At 43.7% G+C, this 27831-nt stretch overlaps 1 protein-coding gene across 1 annotated transcript in view; it reads right to left on the bottom strand.

Annotated features, from left to right (window-relative positions):
• Nucleotides 1-2289: 2289 nt before the first annotated feature.
• Nucleotides 2290-27831, bottom strand: part of LOC144689978 (guanylate-binding protein 3-like) — a 62445-nt gene continuing 36903 nt past the window's right edge. Inside the window, exons 6-9 of the mRNA XM_078557515.1 lie at nt 21966-22243; nt 21624-21836; nt 16919-17021; nt 2290-2643 (exon numbers count right to left, since the gene is read on the bottom strand). Of these exons, the coding sequence (XP_078413641.1) occupies nt 2402-2643; nt 16919-17021; nt 21624-21836; nt 21966-22243 (836 nt within the window). The 3' untranslated portion in view covers nt 2290-2401. The remainder of the gene's footprint in view (nt 2644-16918; nt 17022-21623; nt 21837-21965; nt 22244-27831) is intronic.

Here is a 27831-nt window from a genome sequence, read left to right as displayed (position 1 = left end):
AGCTTTCATTCCCTCATTATTTCCCTTATTTAAGTTTAAAAGCATAGTCTCAGACCCACTCCGCTCTCCCTCAAACTGAATGTAAAATTCAATCATATTATGGTCACTGCTACCTAGGGGCATCTTCACTTTGAGATCATTAATTACTACCATCCCATTGCACAATACCAGGTCTAGTATAGCCTGCTCTCTGGTTGGCTCCAGAACCTGCTGTTCTAAGAAACTATCCCAAAAACATTCAATGTACTCCTTATCTAGGCTACCTTTGCCCATCTGACTTTTCCAGTCTATATGTAAAGTAAAATCTCCCATGATTATCACTGTGCCTTTCTGACAAGCTCCAATTATTTCTTCCTTTGTTCTCCACCCGACCATGTGGTTCCTGTTAGGGGGTCTGTACACAACTCCCACAAGTGACTTCTTACCTTTACCAATACTCATCTCTACCCAAACCATTTCCACATCCCGGTTTCCTGAACTTTGGCCATCCCTCTGTATTGTGCTAATACCATTATTAACAAAGAGAGCCACCCCTCCACCTTTTCCTTGCTTCCTGTCCTTCCTAAATATCCTGTTCCCTTCAAAATCGAGGCCCCAATCCATGTCCTCCTGCAGCTCTGTCTCCATAATGGCTATCAAATCGTAATTATTTATATCTATGTGTGCTCTCAGTTCATCTGTTCTGTTTCAAATGCTACGTGCAATCAGATACAGAGCTTTTAGTTTTATCCATTTATTTTTATAACCTCTAATTTCATTTGTTGATTTACTGTTAGAATTGTACTCGCTATCCCTTCCTATCACGGTTTGTTTTTCATTTCCCACAATAACACCTCTTCTTTTGTCTTGTCTCTGCTCTTTGGTTTACCACATTTTCCCAAATTGGATCTATTCCCCTTTAGTTTAAAACCCTCTCTACTTCCCTAGTTATGCAGCTTGCAAGAACACTGGTCGCAGCACGGTTCCAGTGTAGACTGTCCAAACGGTACAGATCCCACTTTCCCCAGTACTGGTGCTAGTGCCCCACGAACTGGAACCCACTTCTCCCACACCAGTCTTTGAGCCACACATTCATCTCCGTAATCTGAATTGTCCTATGCCGATTTGCATGTGGCTCAGGTAATAATCCAGATTATGAACTTTTAGGTTCTGCTTCTTTATTTGGTGCCTAGGTCCTCATACTGACTATGCAGAACCAACTCCTTTGTCCTGCCTACGTCATTGGTACCTACATGGACCATGACGACTGGGTCCTCCCCCTCCCACTGCAAGTTCCTCTCCAGCCCCGAGCAGATGTCCCAGACCCTGGCACTGGGCAGGCAACACAGCCGTCTGCACTCACGCTCTTTGCTGTAGAGAACAGTGTCAATCCCCCTGCCTATACCATCCCCTACTACCACTACATTTCTTCTTGCTCCCCCTACTTGAATGGCTTCCTGTACCATAGCCAATTAGCTAATCCACCCTGCAGCTCCCCCCTCTCATCCAAACCAGCTGAAAAAACCTCAGAGCTGTTGGACAATTGTAAAGGCTTCGGCTTCGGAGCTCCTGCTCAAATTTCTTACCACCGGTTGCTAGACTTTTTGAACCTTAGGAATAGAATAAACCTCAAGTCACTACCAGATACTCACCAAATAACTCGCTTTTTCTCCTGTAGCAGAGTACTGCCACTTCCTGTAGGCTGAGAAAGTTAGAAAGCAAAAGAGCCCATCTTTCCCTAACTCCCTTAATTACCCAACTCCCAGCACTCTATTCTAAGTCACACTTCTTCCAGTAAACCTTATCTAATGCACCTCTTTCCTCCTATGCACTGAATTCCCACTTTGAACCAAATTCCCAAATATACTCACTCGGTCTCTGTCTCACTACCCTCATTGATTGTGCGCCTCTTACCGCCCAGTAAATTGAAATTTGGTGGCAAGTTTCCTATCACATGCTCTCAGTAGACAGTGTCAAGACTGCCTGACCTTATCCACAGTTCAACAAAAATGGAAAAAAGCTTGCATTTTTCTAGTGCCTTTCACAACCTCAGGTATCCCAAAGCACTTTGCAGATGATGATGTACAAAGTTAATGGAGCCACTTTGCTACCAACTCTCATTAACAGGTTGGATTTGAAATTGTCTCATCATGTTATAAGGATATTTTTGGCTTTGTGATTGACAATTACCATGAAGCTGAAGTCCACAGTTTAGACCTACTGCATTCTTATATTGCTCAATTAACAGCCATAGTCTCCTTGTGAGAAGCAAGCAGGTGCATTAGAAAGCAATTTAAAAGAGAACGTTCTAGGATCCTGATCAATTTGTTTTATTGACTAAAATTTTCAAATAAAGTGTTAATCCATAAACTAATTTTACAGATTAATACATGTTTGCTTATTTTGCCCACCACATGTTTCTTCACTGTATAACACAACGTCCGCTTTCTGATTCCATATTTTCACTCTCTTTCTTTCTTATTTCTTCAAATTTCTCCTTTTCTGTCCTTCCTGCTTCTCTCTCCTGCGCTAACATTTTCATGAATTGTTTATTATTTTCTTCATTGCTTCGCAACGCATTTTCAAAAATCTCTTTCATCATTTGCATCTGCTGCTCCATTGCAGCTTTTTGTAGCTCCATCATGGCCTGTCGATCTTTCTTTGCTGCAAAAATTACAAATATTAATCATTTGTGATTTTAATGATATTGTAATCATTAATTACAATTTAATAAATCAATGCAATGCAGCGATGTCATAATGATTCTATCTGGTTACATGTTAAGGTGACCTGTGAAACATTTCATATTGTGGATCAGTATTCTAACATACGGCCTAATTATAATTAAATCATCATCTAATCACACGCAGATAAACTTTGAATCTAATTGGGATGTTTGTGTTACTTAGAATTCAGCATTTATTGCCCATCCCTAGATGCCCAGATAAGGTGTTCATGGATTGCACTGGTTTAATACATCAGATGCTGCCAGACCTGCTGAGTTTTTGCAGGTATTTTTGTTTTTGTTAGTGAGGAGGACTTTGCTGGGTTGACAGGGCTGAGTTTGGGGGATTTCAATGTCCATCACCAGAGTGGCTCCGTAGCACCACTACACACCGAGCTGACCAAGTCCTAAAGGACATAGCTGCTAGACTGGGTTTGCGGCAGGTGGTGAGGAAACCAACAAAAGGGAAAAACATACGGGCAAGTGAGGTCAATCATCCTCACTTCCCTGCCTGTTGCAGTTGCATCTGTCCATGATAGTATCAGTAGGGGCTACCACCGCACAGTCCTTGTGGAGACAAAGTCCCGTCTTCACAATGAGGATACCCTCCATCGAAATGTGTGGTACTATCCCCGTGCTAAATGGGATAGATTTCAAACAGATCGAGCAACTCAAGACTGGGCAACCATGAGGCATTGTGGGCCATCAGCAGCAGCAAAATTGTACTCAACCACAATCTGTGACCTCATGGCCCGGCATATCCCCCAGTCTACTATCACCATCAAGTCAGGGGATCAACCCTGGATCAATGAAGAGTACAGGAGGGCATGCCAGGAGCAGCACCAGGCAGTCCGAAAAATGAGGTTTCAACCTGATGAAGCTATAACACAGAACTGCTTGCTAAGCGATTCCACAACCAATGAATCAGATCAAAGATCTGCAGTCGTGCCATCCAGTCGTGAATGGTGATGGACAATAAAGCAACTCACCGGAGAAGGAGGCTCCAGAAATATCCCCATCCTCAATGATGGAGGAGCCTCCTCCACATCAGTGCAAAAGATTTTGTTGAAGTATTTGCAACAATCTTCAGCCAGAGGTGTCAAGTGGATGATCCATTTCTGCTTCTTCAGAGGTCCCCAGCATCACAGATGCCAGTCTTCAGCCAATTCAATTCACTCCACGTGATATCAAGAAACAGCTGAAGGCATTGGATAATGCAAAGACTATGGGCACTGACAATATTCCGGCAATAGTACTGAAGACTTGTGCTCCAGAACTTGCCGTGCCCCTAGCCAAGCTGTTCCAGTACAGCTATAACACTGGCATCTACCCGGCTATGTGGAAAATTGCCCAGGTATGTCATGTACATAAAAAGCAGTACGAATCCAACCCGGCCAATTACCGCCCCATCAGTCTACTCTCGATCATCAGTAAAGTAATGGAAGCATCAACAGTGCTATGAAGCTGCACTTGCTTAGCAATAACCTGCTCATTGACACCCAGTTTGGGTTCTGCCTGGGCCACTCAGCTCCTGACCTCATTACAACCTTGGTTCAAACATGACAAAAGAGCAGAACTCCAGGGGTGAGGTGACAGTGACTGCCCTTGACATCAAGGCAGCATTTGACTGAGTGTGGCATCAAGGAGCCCTAGCAAAACTGGAGCTAATGGAAATCAGGAGGAAAACTCTCTGGTTGGAGTCATACCTATCACAAAGGAAGATGGTTGTGGTTGTTGAAGGTCAATTATCTCAGTTCCAGGACATCACTGCAGGAGTTCCTCAGGATAGTGCCATCGGCCCAACTATCTTCAGTTGCTTCTTCAATGACCTTCCTTCCATCATAAGGTCAGAAGTGGGGATGTTCGCTGATGATTGCACAATGTTCAGCACCATTCGTGATTCTCAGATACTGAAGCAGTCCATGTCCAAATGCAGCAAGACCAGGCTTGGGCTGACAAGTGGCAAGTAACATTGTCCGGCAATGACCATCTCAACAAGAGAGAATCCAACCATCGCCCCTTGATGTTCAGTGGCATTACCATCACTGAATCCCCCACTACCAACATCCTGGAAGGGTTACCATTGACCAGAAACTGAACTGGATTAGCCATATAAATACTGTGGCTACAAGAGCAGGTCAGAGGCTAAGAATTGTACGATGAGCAACCCAGCTTCTGACTCCCCAAAGCCTGTCCACCATCAACAAGGCACAAGTCAGGAGTGTGATGGAATACTCCCCACTTGCCTGGATAGGTGCAGTTCCCACAATACTCAAGAAGCTTGACACCATCCAGGATTAAGCAGCCCGCTTGAATGGCACCACATTCACAAACATTCACTCCCTCCACCACCGACACACAGTAGCAGAAGCGTGTACTGTCTACAAGATGCACTGCAGGAATTCACCAAGGCTCCTTTAACAGCACCTTCCAAACGCACGATCACTGCCATCTAAAAGGACAAGGACAGCAGACACATGGGAACACCACCACCTGGAAGTTCTCTTCCAAGTCACTCGCCATCCTGACTTGGAAATATATCGCTGTTCCTTCACTGTCACTGGGTCAAAGTCCTGGAACTCCCTCCCTAACAGCACTGTGGGTGTACCTTCGCCACATGGACTGCAGCGGTTCAAGAAGGCAGCTCACCACCACCTTCTCAAGGGCAACTAGGAATGGGAAATAAATGCTGGCCCAGCCAGCGAAGCCCACATCCCACAAGTGAATAAAAAAAAAAGCAAGGGAGCTCCTGGATGCCAGTTTGATCCAGGGCAAACAAGTCTGAAGTAAGTTTTCGAAGTTTGAGCAACTTCAGCTCAGAGTTCATGAGCTGGAGACTGAACTGCAGACACTGTGATGCATCAGGGAGGGAGAAGGTTCCCTGGATTCTTTGTACAGGAGGCAGTCACACTTCTTAGGACAGGGTCTACTGATTTGGTCAGTCATCAGGGACAGGAGAGTGTGACTGCGAGTGAGGCAGGTAAGGGGACTAAGAGGGCAGGAGCTCTGGAGCCTCAGCCTTTACAATTGTCCAACAGCTCTGATGTTTTTTCAGTTTGTTTGGATGGGAATGAGGGCTGCAGCATGGATGAGCTGACTCATCATGGAACCATGCTACAGGAAACCATTCAAGTGGGGGTAACAAAAAGAAATGTAGTGCCAGTAGGGGATAGTATAGTCAGAGGGATTGATACTATTCTCTGCAGCAAAGAGCGTGAGTCCAGACGGCAGTGTTGCCTGCCCGGTGCCAGGGTTTGGTACATCTTCTCGGGGCTGGAGAGGAATTTGTGGTGGGTCCAGTCGCATGCTCCGTGTAGATACCAATGACACATACAGGACAAAGATGGAGACCATAAGACATAGGAGCAGAAATTAGGCCATTCGGCCCATCGAGTCTGCTCCACCATCCAATCATGGCTGATAAGTTTCTCAACCCCATTCTCCCGCCTTCTCCCCGTAACCTTTGATCCCCTTACCAATCAAGAACCTGGAGGTTCCTGCATAGTCAGTATGAGGACCTAGGCACCAAATTAAGAAGGAAATCCTCAAAGGTCATAATCTCTGGATTATTACCTGAGCCACATGCAAATTGGCATAGGACAAATCAGATTACGGAGATGAATGTGTGGCTCAAAGACTGGTGTGGGAGAAGTGGGTTCCGGTTCATGGGGCACTGGCACCAGTACTGGGGAAAGTGGGATCTGTACCGTTTGGACAGTCTACACTGGAACCATGCTGTGACCAGTGTTCTTGCAAGCTGCATAACTAGGGAAGTAGAGAGGGTTTTAAACTAAATAGTGGGGATCAAATTTGGGAAGATGCGGTAAATCAAAGAGCAGAGACAAGACAAAAAGAAAAAAGTATTATTGTGGGAAATGAAAAACAGACCATGACAGGAAGGGATAGAGAGTACCAAATGTAACAGTAAATCAACAAATGAAACTAGAGGTTATAAAAATAAATGGATAAAACTAAAAGCTCTGTATCTGATTGCACATAGAATTCGAAACAAAACAGATGAACTGAGAGCGTAGATAGGTATAAACAATTACGATTTGATAGCAATTATGGAGACAGGGCTGCAGGAGGACATGGATTGGGGCCTTGATTTTGAAGGGAACAGGATATTTAGGAAGGTCAGGAAGCGAGGAAAAGGTGGAGGGGTGGCTCTCTTTGTTAATAATGGTATTAGCACAATACAGAGGGATGGCCAAAGTTCAGGAAACCGGGATGTGGAAATGGTTTGGGTAGAGATGAGTATTGGTAAAGGTAAGAAGTCACTTGTGGGAGTTGTGTGCAGACCCCCTAACAGTAACCACATGGTCGGGTGGAGAACAAAGGAAGAAATAATTGGAGCTTGTCAGAAAGGCACAGTGATAATCATGGGAGATTTTACTTTACATATAGACTGGAAAAGTCAGATGGGCAAAGATAGCCTAGATGAGGAGTACATTGAATGTTTTTGGGATAGTTTCTTAGAACAGCAGGTTCTGGAGCCAACCAGAGAGCAGGCTATACTAGACCTGGTATTGTGCAACGAGATGGTAGTAATTAATGATCTCATAGTGAAGGTGCCCCTAGGTAGCAGTGACCATAATATGATTGAATTTTACATTCAGTTTGAGGGAGAGCGGAGTGGGTCTGAGGCTATGTCTTTAAACTTAAATAAGGGCAGATATGAGGGGATGAAAGCAGAGCTGGCTGGAATGAATTGGCAAATTAGCTTAAGGGAGAGGTCAGTAGAGATGCAGTGGCTAATAAGGGGATATTTCAGAATGCATAGAATAGATACATTCCAACAAGTAAGAAAAGTCCGAGGGATGGACACACCATCCGTGGTTAACTAGAAAGGATAAAGATAGTATCAAACTTAAAGAAAAAACATATAATTGTGGAAAGACGAGTGGCAGGTCAGAAGATTAGACAGAATATAAGGAACAGCAAAGAATGACTAAAAAACTAATATGGAGGGAAAAATTAGAGTATGCAAAAATGCTAGCCAGGGATATAAAAACAGATAGTAAGAGTTTTTATAAATAGTTTAAAAAGAAACGTGTTAACAAATTGAGCATTGGCCCTATAGAAAGCGAGTCTGGAGAATTGATAAAGGCAAAATACTGCGGATGCTGGAAATCTGAAACAAAAACAAAAAGTGCTGGAAAAACTCAGCAGGTCTGACAGGATCTGTGAAGACAAAAGCCAGAGTTAACATCTCGAGTCCGTATGACTCGTCTTAGCTCTGAAGAAGAAGAGAAACCTGTCTTCCTTTCCACTGATTTTCCAGCATTTTTTGTCTGGAGAATTGATAATGGAAAATAAGCAGATGACAGATGAATTGAACAGGTATTTTGCATCAATTTTCACTATAGAGGATACAAGTAATATTCCAGAAGCAACTATAAACCAGGAAATGGAAGTAGGGGAGGAAGTCAGGAAAATTAGGTACTGGGTAAATTGTTGGAGCTATGGGCTGACAAGAGCCTGGGTGCTGATGGATTTCATCCTAGGGTCTTAAAAGAAGTGCCCAGGGAAATAGTTGATGCATTGGTTTTAATTTTCCAAAACTCCCTAGATTTGGGGAAGGTCCCATTAGATTGGAAGATAGCAAATGTAACTCCATTATTCAAAAAGGGAGGGAGACAGAAAGTGGGAAACTACAGACCAGTTAGCTTAACTTCTGTCAAAGGGAAAATGTTAGAAGGTATTATTAGAGAAGTTATAGCAGGGCACTTGAATAACCTCGGTCATCAGGCAGAGTTTTGTGGAAGGGAAATCGTGTTTAACCAACTTACTGGAGTTCTTTGAGGAAGTAACATGCTCTGGATAAAGGTAGATGTACTATGCTTAGATTTTCAGAAGGCATTTGATAAAGTGCCACATCAAAAGTTATTATGGTAAATAAAAACTCATGGTGTAGGGGTAACATATTTGCATGTATAAAAGATTGGCTCACTAACAGGAAGCAGAAAGTAGACATAAATGGGTCTTTTTCAGGTTGGCAAAATGTAACGAGTGGTGTGCCACAGGGATCAGTGCTGGGAGCTCAACTGTTTACAGTTTATATAAATGACCTGGATGAAGGGATGGTTGCCAAATTTGCTGATGACACAAAGATAGGTAGGAAAGTGAGTTGTGAAGAGGACATAAGGAGGCTGCATAAAGATAGGTTAAGTGAATGGGCAAAAATCTGGCAAATGGAGTACAATGTTGGAAAATGTGAAATTGTCCATTTTGGCAGGAAGAATAAAAGAGAAGCATATTATCTAAATGGGGAGAGATTGCAGAGCTCTGAGGTGCAGAGGGATCTGGGTGTCCTAGCACATGAATCACAAAAGGCTAGTGTGCAGGTACAGTAATTAGGAAAGCTAATAGAATGTTATCATTTATTGTGAGGGGAATTGAATACAAAAGTAGGGAGGTTATGCTTCAGTTGTACTGGGTACTTGTGAGACCATATTTGGAGTACTGTGTACAATATTGGTCACCTTATTTAAGGAAGGATGTAATTGTGTTGGATGCAGTTCAGAGAAAGTTTACCAGACTAATACCTGGAATGGGTGAGTGGTCTTATGAGGAAAGGTTGGACAGACTAGGCTTGTACCTGCTGGAGGTTAGAAGAGTAAGACGCAACTTGATTGAAACATATAAGATCCTGAGGGGTCTTGATAGGGTGGATGTGGAGAGGATGTTTCCTCTTGTGGAAGAATCTAGAACTAGGGGTCACTGTTTAAGAATAAGGTATCGGCCATTTAAAACAGAAATGAGGCGAAATTCTTTTTCATTCAGAGGGTCATGAATCTTTGGAACTCTCTTCCTGAAAAGGTGGTGGAAGCAGAGTCATTGAATATTTTTAAGGCAGAGGTGGATAGATTCTTGGTAAACAAGGGGGTGATAGATTATCAAGGTGAGATGCAGATTTCAGGTTACTATCAGATCAGCCAAGATCCTGTTGGATGGTGGAACAGACTCGAGGGGCTGAATGGCCTACTCCTGCTCCTTGTTCATATGTTCATAAAGTCAGGAAGTTATATTAAACCTTTACTCCAGTTTACTCCAGCTGAACTATTGTGTCCATTGTAGGCACCGCACTTTAGGAAGGGGGTGAAGGCTTTGGATGGGTACAGTAGAGATTTACTCAAATGCTTTTAGAGATGATGGATTACAATTGTGTAGATAGATTTGAGAATTTGGGGTTGTTCTCCTTAGAGCAGAGGGGATTTGATAGAGTTGCTCAAAATCATGAAGGGTTTGGATAGAGTAAATAAAGAGAAACATACGAACATATGAATTAGGAGCAGGAGTAGGCCACTCGGCCCCTCAAGCCTGCTCCACCATTCAATAAGGTCATGGCTAATCTGATAGCAACCTCACATTCCTGCCTACCCCTGATAATCTTTTACCCCCTTGCTGATCAAGAATCTATCTACCTCTACCTTAAAGATATTCAAGGACTTTGCCTCAACCACCTTTTGAGGAAGCGAATTCTAAATCCTCTCAAACCCTCTGAGAAAATGTTTTTCCTCATCTCTGTCTTAAGTGGGCGACCCCTTATTTTGAAACAGTGACCCTGACTTCCAGATTCTTCCAAAAGAAGAAACGTCCTTTCCACATTCAATCAAGTTGACTCTTACTCTTCTAAACTCCAACAAGCCAAGCCTGTCCAGCCTTTCCTCATAAGTTAACTTGCCCATTTCAGGTATTAAACTATTAAACCTTCTCTGAACTGAACTTAATGCATTTACATCTGTATGTAAAACTGTTTCCATTGGTTGAAGGATCATTACCCAGAGGGCATCAATTTAAGATGATTGGCAATGGAGCCAGAGGCAACATGATAAGCTTTTTTTTAATGCAGTGAGTGATTAGAATTTGCAAGGCACTGAGAGGGAGGCTTTTAAAATGGAATTGGATAAATAGTTGAAAGGAAAAAAATGCAGGAATATAGGGATAGAGTGGAAAAGCAGGACTAAATGAATGGCTCTTAGAATGAGCATGTGCAAACTGATGATTCTGAAATAATTATAAATATTAAAACAAAGTCCACAGAGTCATTGTTTATTCAAAAGCAATTAATCATTTCACTGAGTGTGGATGGGAATATCTGCTTGGGCTGGTACATTGCATTCGAATTATTGATGGTAGTATCACTGCTAATATTATACCCTTCATTACCAGGCTACTTCATGGACGTAGAGAATAAAGATTGTCATTTTGGATTAACTTGTTCTATGTTTGCATTTTTCTGTAGCCACAATGTTTGTTGTAGTTTTGTATTTTCTCACAATTCCCTTGGAGAAGAGTATGATGTAGTGAAAGGATTCACAGGCTGCGATGGGAATATTTAACCCTCTTTATACCAGCCAATAGGATGGTTAGTCCTGTGGAATGGGAGGGGGTTATGGGCTCCCACAAGTCATATGGTGAGGGGAGGGTTGGGGGAAACCCTCATGAACCTAAGTTCACTAGGCTGAATCCTGGGATGAAGGGGTTGTCTTATGAGGAAAGGTTAATCAGGTTGTGACTATGTTCATTGCAATTTAGAAGAATGATAGGTGATTTTATTCAAACATTTAAGATTCTGAGCAGGCTTGACAGGATAGATGCTGAGAGGATGTTTCCCCTTGTGGGGGAATCTAGAACTATAGGGGGCACAGTTTTGGAATAAGGGGTCTTCTATTTAAGACTGAGATGAGCAGGAATTTCTTCTCTCAGAGGCTGATGACTCTTTGAAATTCTCTATCCCAGACAGCTGTGAAGGTTGAGTCATTAAATATATTGAGGCTGGGATAGACAGATTTTTGAGCAATAGGGAAGTCAAGAGCCGTAGGGAACAGGCAGGAAAGTGGATCAAAATCAGATCAACTATTGCAGTATAAGGCTATCTGGCATAGCAAGGGTGAATATGGGACTGGGAACACTACTACCCACAGTGTGATGAAAGGGTCGCATGACCTGAGACTAGGGAGAATTGTGGACTGGACAGAGACATGTGCAGAAGCAAGCATGGAGTTAGCTCATGGCTTGGACAATAACCTGTATATATGTACCTAGTTATGAGTTATCAATAAACATTTAATGTTTAACCATACAAGACTTAGAACCTCTTGAAGAGACCGACTGAATATACAACATGGTGGCAGCTCTTGGCAAAACCCAGAACCTCAGAAGCTGGATCAGAAGTTCAAAAGCTGGAAAATTAAAGGACCAGGATTCTGACCTGACTGAAAACACCTGAAGTGAAAACACAGAGGGAAATTTCTTGAAAGAAAGCTCCATTGCAAACTTGGAAGTGGGGGAACAGAAGAAAAAGCTCCACTTTGCAGCTTAGGACTCCACAAGATCTCATGGAGGTCCATTTTGAATACCTGCAGATCACAGAGTCAAAGGATCTAGCAGGGGTGAGCTAAAAAAATAAAGCTCTTGGCCTGAGCTAGTTTAAAACTGTCCTCAGTTCTTTTTTAAATGTCGGAGCAGCCTGTTTCTGAAAACACTGTGGCCAGCCCAGGTTCAAAGTCAGTGCCATACCAAGCGGTGGCCGAGCTTGTTGCAAATTGCGGTGGGAGCCCGTCAAAACCTGACAAGTGTGGGAAGATTCTTTGGAAAAAGTGCTTGCTGCAGCGCCATCTTAATCTGCACAGCATTTAAAGTTGTACTCACCAAAATTTCTAAACAATCTTGGATAAGAAATCAACTTTACCAGACCAATTTGACCTGACGAGGCCAAGCAGAAAATTGGGGATTTTGGAAGAAGAGATTCCTAAAGTAGATGATAGCTTCAGGTTTAGACAAAATGGCAGAAGCTGAACAAGTGAATCCACTGCTTTATTCAGTATATCCAACAGCTGATATTATTGCAAGGCAAGGAATAAATGAACCTGAGCTAAATTCGATGGAGTTTAAAAATCGTTCAATGCATAGTTAATCTGAGAAGGAACAGAATCTTCGAGAAAAATTCAAAAAAATGTCTCCAACACTAAGGGGAACTGGTTAACTCTTTTATTAATGAACTGTACAGGTTGGCTGAAGGCTGTGACTATGGAGACCTGTAGTCGAAACTTAGAAGGGGCAGAATTGTTGTTGTCTTGGCGAATGATGCCCTTTTAGACATGATTCAGGCCAAGGAAGATCTGACCCTTCAGCTTGTCAGGCAATCTGAAATCTGCCTACAGCACTGGTCCATTTTATGTGGCAAAAGGAAGCCTTGGCACAGAGCAATCCAAACTGTTCAGCTAGTCCAGCAGCAAAGTGACAGAGAGACTTCAGGCCAAGGGATGCAATACACTAACCAACCACTAGAGGGTGGGTGACCATGTCAGTGCCGTGGAGTCAAACGACCTCCTAGGTGAGACCAATGTCCAGCAATCACAGCAGTGTTTTAATTGCAACCACTTCGGGAAGCTATGGAAAGCTAAAACACCCAGATGGGCAGAGGATCCCAAGACAATCCATGAGATTGAGGTATCACACCAGAAAGAGACACTACAGTGCTTCTTGGATGAGTTCTTGAATTCTCTTCTCTTTTTGGAATGTGGACATCTCAACCTCACCAGTGGGCACCTCACCAACTTTAAATTGGACACGAGAGCCAGTGTTACAATTCCTCTCGGACAAGGAACGATGCTGATGATGCTGTATGGATCAGGCAGCATCACGCTCCCAGTTAAAGGTACATTGCTTATCTTTGGATTGGCGTGTCACCTGCAATCAAGAATTTTCCCTCTTAAGCAGGAAAGCCCATGTCAACCTCAGCCTCCTTCAGAAAATTGACAAGGTCAACCAGCCTGGTTCTAAATATAAAAGAGTTTCTGAAACTCTTTACTGGATTGGGATGAGTGAGGACTGCTTACAGGATTACATCAATGGAGGATGCCAAGCTCGTGTGCCTGATCATGCCACAGAAAATACGGCACCCACTCATGAAGTGCAGCAATAACGGGATGAGATGACCAAAATGGGGATCATCTCCCCCGTCACTCAGCCAATGAAATAGTATTCTGGGATGGCCCTAGCCCTGAAACTGAACAGGTCCATCTGTATCTGTGGTGACCTGACAGAACTCAACAAGGCAGTGGCTGGCACAAGGAGTCCACCGATATCCTCGGTGAACGTCAGCCTGACCAAATTCTCTTCGAGCGTGCTGTTTTCAAAGCTCAATGTTCACATCGGCTTCTGGCAACTTCCACGAGATGAGAAATCTAGATTGCTGACTACGTTTATTACCCCTTTTGGCAGCTTTTGTTTCAGTCCTTTCGGTATTACCTCGGCACTCGATATTTTTCAATGCACAATGTTTGTGATTTTACAAGGCCTAGAGTGCGTCATCTGCCGTATGAATGATGTTTTGGTCCACAGCATGACCGTGGAGGAACACGACAGGAGGCTATAGCTGTTCTAGAATGCTTACAGAAAGCAGTGTTGACACTGAATGAAAAATGTGACTTCTCCAAGACCTTTCTTTGGTTCTTAGGACACATTGTCAGTAGCAAAGGCATAATGGTGGACTCACACAAAATGAAAGCTATCAGCGAGTTCCCAGCCTCATCATCTGTTCCAGACCTCCAGAGATTCCTGGGCATGGTGAACCAGTTGGGGACATTTCTACCTAATCTGGCGTAGGTCACAGAGCACCTGTAACACCTTCTCAAAAAGGACCAGGCATGGCGCTGGAACATGCACCAGGACAAGCATTTGGTCACATCAAAGCCATGCTGCTCTCACCCCATATCCTGATGGGCAGAAAACTCTACACTCAACTTCCAATCCTGCCAAAGAACCTAATCCCAGGGTTGGCAACCAAGGACACAATATTGGATACACCATTGGCTGAGTAATAGGAAACAGAGGGTAATGGCCAATGGATATTTTTTGGGCTGGAGAAAGGTTTGTAGTGGAGTTCCCCAGGACCCATGCTTTTCCTGATATATATTAATGATCTAGATCTTGGTGTGCAGGGGACACTTTCAAAGTTTGCAGGATGATATGAAATTTGGAAGCATTGTAAACTGTGAGGAGGATGGTGTAGAACTTCAAAAGGACATAGACAAGTTGGTGGAGTGGGCAGGTAGGTGGCAGATGAAGTACAATGCTGAGAAGTGTGAGGTGATGCATTTTGTTAGGAAGAACATGGAGAGACAATATAAAATAAGGGGTACAATTCTTAAGGGGTGGGGTCTGCAGCAGCAGAGGGACCTGGGTATATATGTGCATAGATCATTGAAGGTGGCAGGACAGGTGGAGAGAGCAGTTAATAAAGCATATAGTATCCTGGGCTTTATTAACAGGGGATAGAGCACAAGAGCGGGGAGGTTATGCTGAGTTTATGTAAGACACTGGTTAGACCTCAGCTTTTTTATTCATTCATGGGGTGTGGGTGTCGCTGACTGGACCAGCATTTATTGCCCATCCTAGTTGCCCTTGAGAAGGTGGTGGTGAGCTGCCTTCTTGAATTGCAGTCCATGTGGTGTAGGAGGATTGGAGTATTGTGGAGTATTGTGTATAGTTCTGGGCACCACACTATAGGAAGGATGTGAACACATTGGAGAGAGTGCAGCAGAGGGTTACAATAATGGTTCCAGGGATGAGAAACTTCAGTTATGAAGATAAATTGAAGTAGTTGGGACTGTTCTCCATTGAGTGGAGAAGGCTAAGAGATTTGATAGAGACGCTCAAAATCATGAGAGGGCTGGATAGAGTGATTTGGGAGAAACTGTTCCTGCTCGTAAAATTGAGAATGAGAGGGCACAGGTTTAAAGTGATTTGCAAAAGAAGCAAAAAAGCTTTTTTTATCAGAAAAAAACTTTTTCACACAGCGAGTGGTTTGAGTCTGGAATGCACTGCCTGGAAGTGTGGTGGAGGCAGGTTCAATCGAGGCATTCAAGAGGGTATTAGATGATTATTTGAACAGAAACAATGGGCAAGGGTACGGGGAAAAGACAGGAAAATAACACCAAGTCATAATGCTCCTTTGGAGAGCCAGTGCAGACACAATGTGCTGAATGGGCTCTTTCTGTGCCGTAACAAAAAAGAAATTCAGGACCCAGAACAGTCCTACAGACTGTGGCAGGCGTCCGTCTACAATAGAAGGCACTACACTAGAAACCTGCAACAGTTACACAAAGGGTACAGGGTGTGGAACGAGAGGGCATCATTGTCTGGAGAGATGATGACTAGCCAAGCTCATACCTCATCTATACACTGAGAGGTACAATCAGGAGGAACAAAAGGAGCTTCCTCCTCATCCCTCAAGGTGAACCACCTACTATCCACTTGAGCGTTTCAGAAGACAACCAAGTGCCAGAAACACGAACTACAACTCGACACCCAAATCAACAAAGTTTTCCCAAATCAACAGAGCCTACCGCTCCTCGTTCTGGTCACATTTGGAGATTGGAAGAATGATCAAGCCTCCAGGCTGCCTGAATCTGTAAAGTCAGAAACTTGAGAGGGGAGAAAGGGTAGCATGATTATAATGTAAACATGTAGGGTAAAGAATTGGGGAGGTGTAGTATAAGGGTATCTGGCATAGCAAAGGTGAATGTGGGACTGGGAACAGTACCACCCACAGTGCGATGTAAAGGCTTACATAACCTGAGACTAGAGAGAGTGTGGACCAGACAGAGACCTGAGCAGAAGCAAGCATGGAGTTAGCTCCTGCATATATGTACTTAGTTATGTGTTACCAATGAACAATAAACGTTTAACCATACAAGACTCAGGAACTCTTTGTAAGACCCACTGAATATAACATACAACAGCTATGATCTTATTTGAATGTTGGAGCAGGTGTCAGGAGGCAAATGCTCTGCTCCTGCTCTTGTTTTTATATTCTTATGCACCAGACACATTGCACTGGATGTCAACCCAGAGTTTAGCGTAAGGGCTCTGGGACTGTAAGGAGTAGGGTTCAAATCCTATAATTTCTGACTGAGAGTGCTGACACTAAAATGATGGCTTGATCCAGCTACGATACTAAATGCTGCATATTCCATTAGTGCAGTAGCAGTAATGAGGATGCACTAATGGAGGTGAAGATTTCTTCTAAGTGTTTACAGAACTTATTTGAACTGGATGAAGAGCTAACAGCGGTGTGATACATAGACATGCCATTGGGATTAAGCTTTAAACACTTCTGGTGAAGTTATGGTGTCAGAGTGGGAACAACTCAAAGGAAATTCCTGGCCAGTGGAATTGATCTTTTTGGAGAAAATTACTTACCTTCCATTCTCCTCTCTTCATCCGTGAGACTCTGATCCTTCTGTCGAATGGATTCTGATTCAGCCACCCTCTGATCTAGAAATTCTCTAAGAATTTCCTTGGCCTATTGAGCGAACAGATAAAAAATATTAACATATCATTTCAAAAACACTGTGCCTTCACATCCTTCCCAAAATGTGGTGCCCAGAATTGAATGCAATTCCCCAGTTGAGGCAGAACCAGTGTTTTATATACATTTAACATAACTTCCTTACTTTTGCACTTGATGTTCCTATTTATAAAGCCCAGGATCACTTATGCTTTATTAACCCCTCTCTCAACCTCCCCTGCCACCTTCAATGATTTGTGTACATATGCCCAGGTTCCCCTTCTTGCACCTGCTTTCCAATGGACCCTTTATTTTATGTTACTTCTCGTTCTTCCTACCAAAGTGAATCACATCACACTTCCCTGCATTAAACTTCATCTGTCACATGTCCACCCATTCCACCATCTTGTCTATGTCCTTTTGAAGTCTAACGTTATCCTGCTTATGGTTCACAATACTTTCAAGTTTTGCCTTTAGCCAAATCGATTCACTCCACATGATATCAAGAAGCGGCTGAAGGCACTAGACACAACAATGTTGATATGGGCCCTGACAACATCTGGCTGTAGTGCTGAAGATTGTGTCCCCCAGCGAAGATGTTTCAGTACCATCACAACACTGGCATCTACCTTGGGGACTGGGGTGTTTTATTGACACTGTTAATCACACTTTGGTTTAATGTTTGCAAGTTTCCTTTAAATTTTGTCTTTGTTTTTGCAGTTTCCCTTTAAGGGCTGCCTTTAACTTTGTTCCTGATTTTGTTAATTTAGTTTACTTGGGTTGACTCAAAAGAGTTACATCACATGGAGCAAAGCAATTGAAGAAGGCAGCTCATCACCACCTTCTGAAGTACAATTTGGGGAAGGGCAAATTTTTTTTTTTATTCGTTGATGGGATGTGGGCGTTGCTGGCTGGGCCACAATTAATTGCCCATCCCTAATTGCCCTTGAGAAGGTGATGGTGAGCTGCCTTCTTGAACCGCTGCAGTCCATGTGGTGTAGGTACACCCACAGTGCTGTTAGGGAGGGAGTTCCAGGATTTTGACCCAGCGACATTGAAGACATTGTGATGGGTCAATACATTTCCAAGTCAGGATGGTGAGTGGCTTGGAGGGTGACTTCCAGGTGGTGGTGTTCCCATGTGTCGGGCTGCCCTTCTTCTAGATGGTAGTGGTTGTAGGTTTGGGATGTGCTGCCTAAGGAGCCTTGGTGAATTCCTGCAGTGCATCTTATAGATGGTACACACTGCTGCTACTGTGCACTGGTAGCGGATGGAGTGAATGTTTGTGGATCGGGTGCAAATCAAATGGGTTGCTTTGTCCTGGATGCTGTCAAATTTCTTGACTAATGTGGGAGCTGCACTCATGCAGGCAAGTGGAGAGTTTTCCATCACACTCCTGACTTGTGTCTTGTAGATGGTGGACAGGCTTTGGGGAGTCCGAAGGTGAGTTACTCACTGCACAATTCCTAGCCTGTAACCTGCTTTTGTAGTCACAGTATTTATATGGCTAGTCCAGTTCAGTTTCTGGTCAATGGTAACCCCAGGATGTTGATAGTGGAGAATTCAGCAATGTTAATGCCTTTGAACGTCAAGGTACAATGGTTAGATTCTCTCTTGTTGGAGATGGTGATTGCCTGACAGTTGTGTGGCGTGAATGTTACTTGCCACTTGTCAGCCCAAATCTGGATATTGTCCAGGTCTTGCTGCACTTGGACATGGACTGCTCCATTATCTGAGGAGTCACGAATGTGTGTTGAACATTGTGCAATCATCGGCGAACATCCCCACTTCTGACCTTTTTTGAGGAGGCGATGGCATAGCGGCATTGTCACTGGGCTGGTAATCGAGAAGCCCAGGGCAATGCTCTGGGGACTGGGGATCGAATCCCACCATGGCAGATGCTGGAATTTGAATTCAATAAAAGTATGGAATTAAAAGTTCACTGATGACCATGAAACCATTGTCAATTGTCGGGACTGTGGGTGTCCCTACACCACATGGACTGCAGCAGTTCGAGAAGCAGGTCACCAGCACCACCGGCAGGATAGACCCAGCAGAAGTGGCGGCACAGTGGTATACACTTGGGAGGGAGTAGCCCTGGGAATCCTCAACACCGATTCCAGCCCCCATGACGTCTCATGGCATCAGGTCAAACATGGGGAAGGAAACCTCCTGCTGATTACCACGTACCGCCCTCCCTCAGCTGATGAATCAGTGCTCCTCCATGTTGGACATCACTTGGAGGAAGCACTGAGGGTGGCAAGGGCGCAGAATGTACTCAGGGTGGAGTTCTTCAATGTCCATCACCAAGAGTGGCTTGTAAGCACCACCTCTGAATGAGCTGGCTGAGTCCTGAAGGACATAGCTGCTAGACTGGGTCTGCTGCAGGTGGTGAGGGAACCAACAAGAGGGAAAAACATACTTGAATTCCTCCTCACCAACCTGCCTGCTGCAGATGCATCTGCCCATGACAGTATCGGTAGGTGTGACCACCGCACAGTCCTTATAGAGGTAAAGTCCTGTCTTCATATTGAGGATTCCCTCCATCTTGTTGTGTGGCACTACCACTGTGCTAAGTGGAATATATTTCAAACAGACCTAGCAACTCAAGACTGGGCAACCATGAGGCGCTGTGGGCCATCAGCAGCAGCAGAATTGTACTCAACCACAATCTGTAACCTCATGGCCCAGCATATCCCCTACTCTACCATTACCACCAAGCCAGGGGGTCAACCCTGGTTCAATGAAGAGTGCAGGAGGGCATGCCAGGAGCAGCACCAGGCATACCTAAAAATGAGGTGTCAACATGGTGAAGCTATAACACAGGACTACTTGCGTGCCAAACAGCATAAGCAGCAAGTGATAGACAGAGTTAATCGATCCTGCAACCAATAGATCAGATCTAAGCTCTGCAGTCTGCCACATCCAATCGTGAATGGTGGTGGACATTTAAACAACTCACTGGAGGAGGAGGCTCCACAAATGTCCCTCTCCTCAATGATGGAGGAGCTCAGCAGTACTGAAAACTTGTGCTCCAGAACTTGCCACACCTCTAGCCAAGCTGTTCCAGTACAGCTACAACACTGGCATCTACCCAGCAATGAGGAAAATTGCCCAGGTATGTCCTGTGCAGAAAAAGCAGAACAAATCCAACCCAGACAATTACCGCCCCATCAGTATACTCTCAGTCACAGTAAAGTGACGGAAGGGGTCATCAACAGTGCTATCAAGTGGCACTTGCTTAGCAATAACCTGTTCACTGATGCCCAGTTTGGGTCCAGCGAGAGTTAGGGTTAGGGTTAGCTCAGCTCCTGACCTCATTACAGCCTTGGTTCATACATGGGCAAAAGAGCTGCATCCAGGGCTGAGGTGAGAGTGACTGCCCTTGACATCAAGGATGCAGTTGACCGAGTGTGGCACCAAGGAGCCCTCGCAAAACTGGAGTCAATGGGAATCTGGGAGAAAACTCTACGTTGGCTGGAGTCATGCCTCGCAGAAAGGAAGATGGTTGTGGTTGTTGGAGGTCAATCATCTCAGTTCCAGGACATCACTGCAGCAGTTCCTCAGGGTAGTGTCCTCGGCCCAACTATCTTCAGCTGCTTCATCAATGACCATTCCTCCAACATAAGGTCAGAAGTGGGGATGTTCGCTGATGATTGCACAATGTTCAGCACCATTCGCAACTCCTCAGAAACTGAAACAGTTCATGTCCAAATGCAGCAAGACCTGGACAATATCCAGGCTTGGGCTGACAAGTGGCAAGTAACATTTGCACCACCCAAGTGCCAAGCAATGGCCATCTCCAACTAGAGAGAACCTAACTATCATCCCTTGACATATATTGGCATTACCATCACCGAATCCCCCACTATCAACATCCTGAGGGTTACCGTTGACCAAAAACTGAACTGGACTAGCCATATAAATACTGTGGCTACAAGATCAGGTTAGAAGCTAGGAATCTTGTGGCAAGTGACTCACCTCCTGACTCCCCAAAGCCTGTCCACCATCTATAAGGCACAAGTCAGGAGTGCGATGGAATTCTCTCCATTTGCCTGCATGAGTGCAGCTTCTACAACATTCAGGAAAGTTGACAGCATCCAGGACTAAGCAGCCCACTTGATTTGCACCCCTTCCACAAATATTCACTCCCTCCACTCCTGACGATCAGTGGTAGCAGCGTGTACCATCTACAAGATGCACCGCAGAAACCCACCAAGGCTCCTTCGGCAGCACCCTTCAAACCCACGACCACTACCAAGGACAAGGGCAGCAAATAGATTGGAAAACCGCCACCTGAAAGTTCCCCTCCAAGCCACTCACCATCCTGACTTGGAAATATATTGTAGTTCCTTCACTGTTGCTGGGCTAAATCCTGGAACTCCCTCCCTAACAGCACAGTGGGTGTACCTACACCACAGCGACTGCAGTGGTTGAAGAAGGCAGCTCACCACCACCTTTTCACGGGCAACTAGGAATGAGCAATAAATGCTGGCCCAGCCAGTGCCTTCTAGATCCCATAAAATGAATTAAAAGAAACAAAAGCTGCATATTATTATTATTAATAATAATAATAATAATCCTTTTAATTATAAGAATATTCATTTTAAAAATTACCTTGACTCCTTTTCGTGGCTCCGAAACATATCTATTCTCAACACATCTTCGATCTGTCAAATACTCAGAGTATCCACCAGCTGTGGCATAGGTGTTGTTATTTAATTTAATATCAATTTTCTCAAATAGTTTCGTCAATAGGTCTTTGCATTTTTTCTCAGATTCATATTCATTTCTTTTACTATAATCTTTAAAGATCCCCTCAATGGTACGCTGTGAAAATAAAGAGACACACAAAGCATAAAAGATACGTTTTTGGAACTGATTATAATTTTATTGTAAATTATTCTTTCCATATATTGGAAAGTCGATAAATTACATTTGTTCCGCTGGTACACAAACCTGTAGTTTGTCTTTGTGTTCCTCCCTTTCCCCTAAAGCACGTTTCAGGAACATATCAAATGCTTCTTTGTGACATTTCTCATGAATCGTATTCAGTTCCTCAGCAGTTTCTGTTGGGAGAGTCAGCAGCTGTTTCATCTGCTCTTCATAGTGCCCTATGGCTTTGATCCTTGCTTTCTCATTCTCTGTGTCAGCCAATGACTGAACAACGTTGTCGAGACAGGCAAGCTTTCCATTACTGATTATGTCAACGTATGTATTCAGGAGATGTGCAAACACTAGAAAAGCCAATAAGAACATATCATTGATAAATTCAAAGTAAAAATAATATATTTCAGATGCTGGAAACACTCAGCAGGTTCAGGCTGGATCTGTTGAGGGAGAAACATAGGGTAACATTTTGGGTCAATGGCCTTGCATCACAACTTGGAAATTTAGTGACAGATTTCAGGAGGATGTAGACAGACTGGTGAAATAGGCAGACACACAGAAAGTGAAATTTAATGCCAAGTGTGAAGTGATACATGTTGATAGGCAGGATGAAGAGAGACAGTATGAACTAAATGGTAGAATTTTAAAGGTAGCCCTGAAACAGAGAGCCTGGGGGTTAATATAGACAAATCTTTGAAGTGACAGAACAAGTTGAGAAGGCGTTGAAAATGTAAACTTGTTAAAATGTAAAATTGTACCATTTTGTTCTCAATTTTCCTAACAGAATTTTATTACCTCACATTTTTCTGGATTCCATCTGCCATGTATCTATCCATTTCAACATTCTGACAATAGCCTCTTGAAGTCTATTACTATATTCCTCATTGTTCACTACCCTTCTGAGTTTTGTGCTCTCCTCAAATTTCAAAATGCAAAGACCTATTGAAGAAACTATTTGAGAAAATTGATATTAAAGTAAATAACAACACCTAAGCCGCGGCTGGTGGATACACTGAGCAGTTGACAGATCGAAGAGGTGTTGAGAATAGCTATGACCCCCAAGTCCAAGTGATTAGCATCAAAAACAACTGGAGTCCAGGATCTGAACTTGGGTAACTCCATTTCTCTCCAGTCTGAAAAATAGTCACAGCTTCTGTTTGCTATCCATTAGCGAATTTTGTATCCATACTTCCCCTTTTATCCCATGGGCTTCAATTTTGCCAACAAGAGGACTTTACCAAAGGCACAAACAATCCTGACATGGACCTGTTTCCTTGTTCCTTCATTGCCACTGACCATAAATACACAAAATCAACTGCTCTGCTCTTTCACCCTTTCTGTTCTCACCAAAAAAACTCAATCAGACCAGTCAAACATGATTTGCCTTTGAGAAATCCCTTGTTCATTAGTCCACTTGTTCACATATCCTCTGTGGCTGTTAATGTTTTCCCAGATTATTGTTTTTAAAAGCTTTCTCACCACTGAGGTTAAATGTAATTGCCAGGTTTAGCCTTCTCCCTTTTTAAAATCGGGTTTTAACATTTGTAATCCTGCGATACTCTTATGCAAGGACGACTGGAAGATTGTAGCCAGCACTTTCACACAACTACCCTTACTTCCCTCAACAAACTAGGATGCATCCCATCCGGCCCAGGTGACTTACCCACTTAAGTACCACCAGCCATTCTAATAGCTTCTCTTTATTTTTATCTCATCTAGTACCCCAGCTTTTAGTGTAGCTTCAGTAAAGTCCCCTACCTTAGTAAATGCCAATGAAAAGTACTAATTCAGGACCTCATTCATCCTTTCTACCTCCAGCAATAGTACTACATTTTGCTCCTAATCAGCCTCACAGTTCTGGACAAACCTTTTCCTATCAATATGCATACAGAAGACCTTCAGATCCCCTTTCATGATAGCTGCCACTCTATTCCTGCACTGCCTCTTTTCCCCTTATTTCCTTTTCACAATTCCTCTGCACTTTTTATTTTAATATAAAGGAGATTCAGGATTATCATTATGATTCCTAACATATGCCCCTTTTTTCTGCTTCATCCTGTTTTTTCACTTGTTCATCATCCAAGGAGCTCTGACTTTGGTTGCCCTCCCTTTCCCCTTTCTGGAATGCACCTACCTGGTGTTTGAACCAACTCCTGTTTAAAGATTTCCCATTGCTCCATTACATTTCTGATGTCAGTCTTTGACTCCAGTTTTCCTGGACCAGGTCCCTCCTCAATTTGCTGAAATTAGCCATCCTCCAGTTAAGTATTTTTATTCTGGATTGCTCCTTGTCATTCTATGCAGCCAATCTATCCTTATGTTATGATCACTATAGCTGAGATGCTGTCCCCACTGTGATATTCCCCATTTCAGAATATTACAGTATGTTCATAGTGCAAATGGAAACCACTTGGTCCATCTGGCTCTCCAAATGAGCAATTTACTTAGTACCCTTCCCCCGTCTTCTCCCCATAACCCTGCACATTCTTTTTCAAATGCAGTGCAAGAATTCAGCAAGGCTACTTCGACAGCACCTTCCAAACCCACAACCACTACCATCTAGAAGGACAAGGGCAACAGATAGATGGGAACACTACCACCTGGAAGTTCCCCTCCAAGTCACTCACCATCCTGACTTGGAAATATTTCGCTGTTCCTTCACTGTCGCTGGGTCAACACCCTGGAAGCCCCGAACAGCACTGTGGGTGTATCTACACCACATGGACTGCAGCAGTTCAAGAAGGCAGCTCACCACCACCTTCTCAAGGGCAGCTAGGGATGGGCAATAAATGCTGGCCCAGCCAGCGAAGCCCACATCCCATGAATGAATTTTTAAAAAATAATAGTCTAGTTTCCTCCTGAATATCTCGAGTGAACTACCTTCACCACACTTTCAGGCAGTGCATTCCAGACTTTAAAAACTCGCAGCGTGAAAAAGTTTTTCTCATATTGCTTTTGCTTCTAACATACGAATATACAAACATGGAGCAGGAGTAGGCCACTCGGCCCCTCAGGCCTGCTGCACAATTCAATAAGATCGTGATTGATCTGATTGTAACCTCCATGATACCCCTGATAATCTCTCATCCCCTTGTTAATCAAGAATCTATCTAGCTCTGCCTTAAAAATATTCATAGGCTAGGATTTTCCATTTGTCGGGCGGGCTTAGTGGGAGCGGCCAGGGAGCTGACTGCTGCCCGTGATCGGCTCTGTGGCGCGATTTCACACGGGTGGGCCAATTAAGGCCCACTCTCTGTGGATTCCGAGCGGTAGCGCTGAGCTAGCTGTGCAGGTGGGGGGAGGAGGGAGAGCTGAGCCTAGCGCGCAGATCGCGCGTGCTCGCAAAAGAGCGCTTCACCTCAGGGCGACTGAAGCACATTTTGAAAAAAATTATTAAGTACAAGAAAAATTCAATGAAACGTGTCCCCTCATGTGACTGTGTCACATGAGATGGGACATGTTTTTAATTACAAAGGAAAGTTTTTATTTAACTTGTAATAGCTTTAGGAAACCTCATCCCGCTCGTAAAGGTTGCTTGGCCTTTTCGCCTGCCCGCCAACTGTAAGGTTGGACGGGCAGCGGAAAATTAAGGTTAAACACCTAGTTAATGGCCTTAATAGGCCTTTCAATTATCGGCGCGCGCGCAGCTGACTTTGGTGCACGCCCACCGAATGAAATATCGTGCTACTTTGCGATGACACCAGGACGCATGCCCGATGTCATCGTGCGTTATTTTACATTCCGGCACGTCGGGCATGTGCCCGCACGCTGAATGTAAAATTCTACTCAAAGACACTGCTTCCCCTGCCTTTTGGGGAGGAGTGTTTCAAAGGCTCACGAACCCCTGAGAGAGGTGGTGTGTTGAAATAGCAAGCGACAGGGAGGTCTGGGTCATGCTTGCGGACAGACTGAAGGTGTTCCGCAAAGCAGTCACCCAGTCTGCATTTGGTCTGTCCAATGTAGAGGGGACCGCATTGGGAGCAGCGAATGCAGTAGAGTAAATTGAAGGGGGTGGAAGTAAAGTGCTGCTTCACCTGAAAGGAGTGTTTGGGCCCTAGGACAGCGAGGAGGGAAGAGTTAAAGAGTCAGGTGTTGCACCTTCTGTCTTTCCTGTAATGTGGTGTGGAATAGTTTCTCCCTATCTACTCTGTCAGACCCCTCATTATTTTGAATACCTCTATCAAATCTCCTTTCAGCCTTCTTTTCTCTAAGGTAAACAGTCCTAACCTCTTCAATCTATTTTCATAACTGAAGTTCCTCATCTCTGGAACCATTCTTGTGAATTTCTTCTGCACTCTCTCCACTGCCTTCACATTCTTCCTAAAGTGCGGTACCCAGAACTGGACGCAATACTCCAGCTGAGGCTGATCTAGTGTTTTATACAAGTTCCACGTAATCTTCTTACTCTTCTACTGTATGCCCCTATTAATAAAGCCCACGCTACTGTATGGTTTATACACTCCTCTCCCAACCTGTCCTGCCACCTTCAATGTCTTATGCACTTATACACCCAGGTCCCTTTGCTTTTGCTCTCCTTTTACCGTTGGAACCGTTTTTATACTGTCTCTCCATGTTCTTCCTACCAAAATGAGTCACTCCACATTTCTCTGCATTGAACTTCACCTGCTACAAATCCACCCATTCCACTAACTTGTCTTGACTCACTCCATTCTCCAGGAAAAGATTCAGAAATGCTTCTTTTGTTGTTGGGCAGAAAACACACTGACCACAGGGAGAGGAAGCCATCAAATGCACCACAAGAGTGGTCAAATGAAATTCAGATGAAGTGAGCACCTGGATATGAACCAGAAAATTCTTGACCAAGGGTCAAATGTTACCCCTGAGCTATTGCCACACAGCATGGTTTTGATTCCCTTTTCTCTCAAGTACTCATTTAATTTTCTTTTGAAAGTCTCTTAGCTATTTGCATCAATTAACTTCTGCGGTAGCAAATTCCACATTTTAGCTAGTGTCTAAAGTGACCACAATTGGACACAATCCTTTGGCTGAGGCTTACCCAATGTTTTATGCAGGTTTAGCTTAGCTTTCTTGTTTTTGTACTCTTGCCTCTATTTATAAAGCTAAGGATTTTGCATATACTTTTAACAGCCTTGTCAACTTGTCCTACCACCTTCAACAAATTGTGTACCTATACCACCAGGTCTCTCTGTTTCTAGAATCATAGAAACGTGTAGTACAGAAGGAGGCCATTTGGCCCACCATGCCTGTCCTGGCTCTTTGAAAAAGTTAGTCCCACAAACCCTGCTTTTTGACTCTAACTAAGTAAAAGTTCCTCGTCTTCAAGAATCTGCCCAACTCCCTTTAAAATTATTTATGGAACCAGCTTCTAACACCTTTTAATGTCAAGCATTCCAGATCCCAACAATTTTGAAGGAAGATAATCTCCCTTCTAGACCTTTATCCAATGATTTTAAATCTATGATCTCTGGTTAATGACCCACTCATCAGGGGCAATTGTTTATCTCTCCCTAATCTATCAAAACCTCTCATCATCTTGAAAACCTCTATTAGGTTGTCTCTTAACTTTTGTAACATGGAGAATAATCTTAACTTTTGCAAACTCTCCTCATCACTGAAGCCCCTCATTCTTGGTAAGCCTCCTCTGTACTCTTTCTAAGACCGTAACATCTTTCCTGAAATTTTGCTACTAACTGCAAGTTGTTTACACAATCTACAGAATGCAGAGCAACAATTTATCAAAGTTACTTCAATATCACCTCCCTCGCATCAGACCATTAAGAAGGACAAGAGCAGCAGTGACGTTGGGACATCAACACCTCCAAGTTCCCAGTAATATCACAGACCATTCTGACTTGGATATACATCGATGCCCCTTCCTCATTTCTGGGTTAATATCCTGTATTTCACAGGCTAACAATATTGAGGAAGAACCACTACCACAGTTAAGAACTGC

Source organism: Cetorhinus maximus, chromosome 14 (assembly GCF_964194155.1).
Source record: "Cetorhinus maximus chromosome 14, sCetMax3.hap1.1, whole genome shotgun sequence".
Lineage (NCBI taxonomy): Eukaryota > Metazoa > Chordata > Chondrichthyes > Lamniformes > Cetorhinidae > Cetorhinus > Cetorhinus maximus.
Note: the sequence above shows the minus strand (reverse complement) of the source record. Positions and strands in the feature narration are given on the sequence as shown.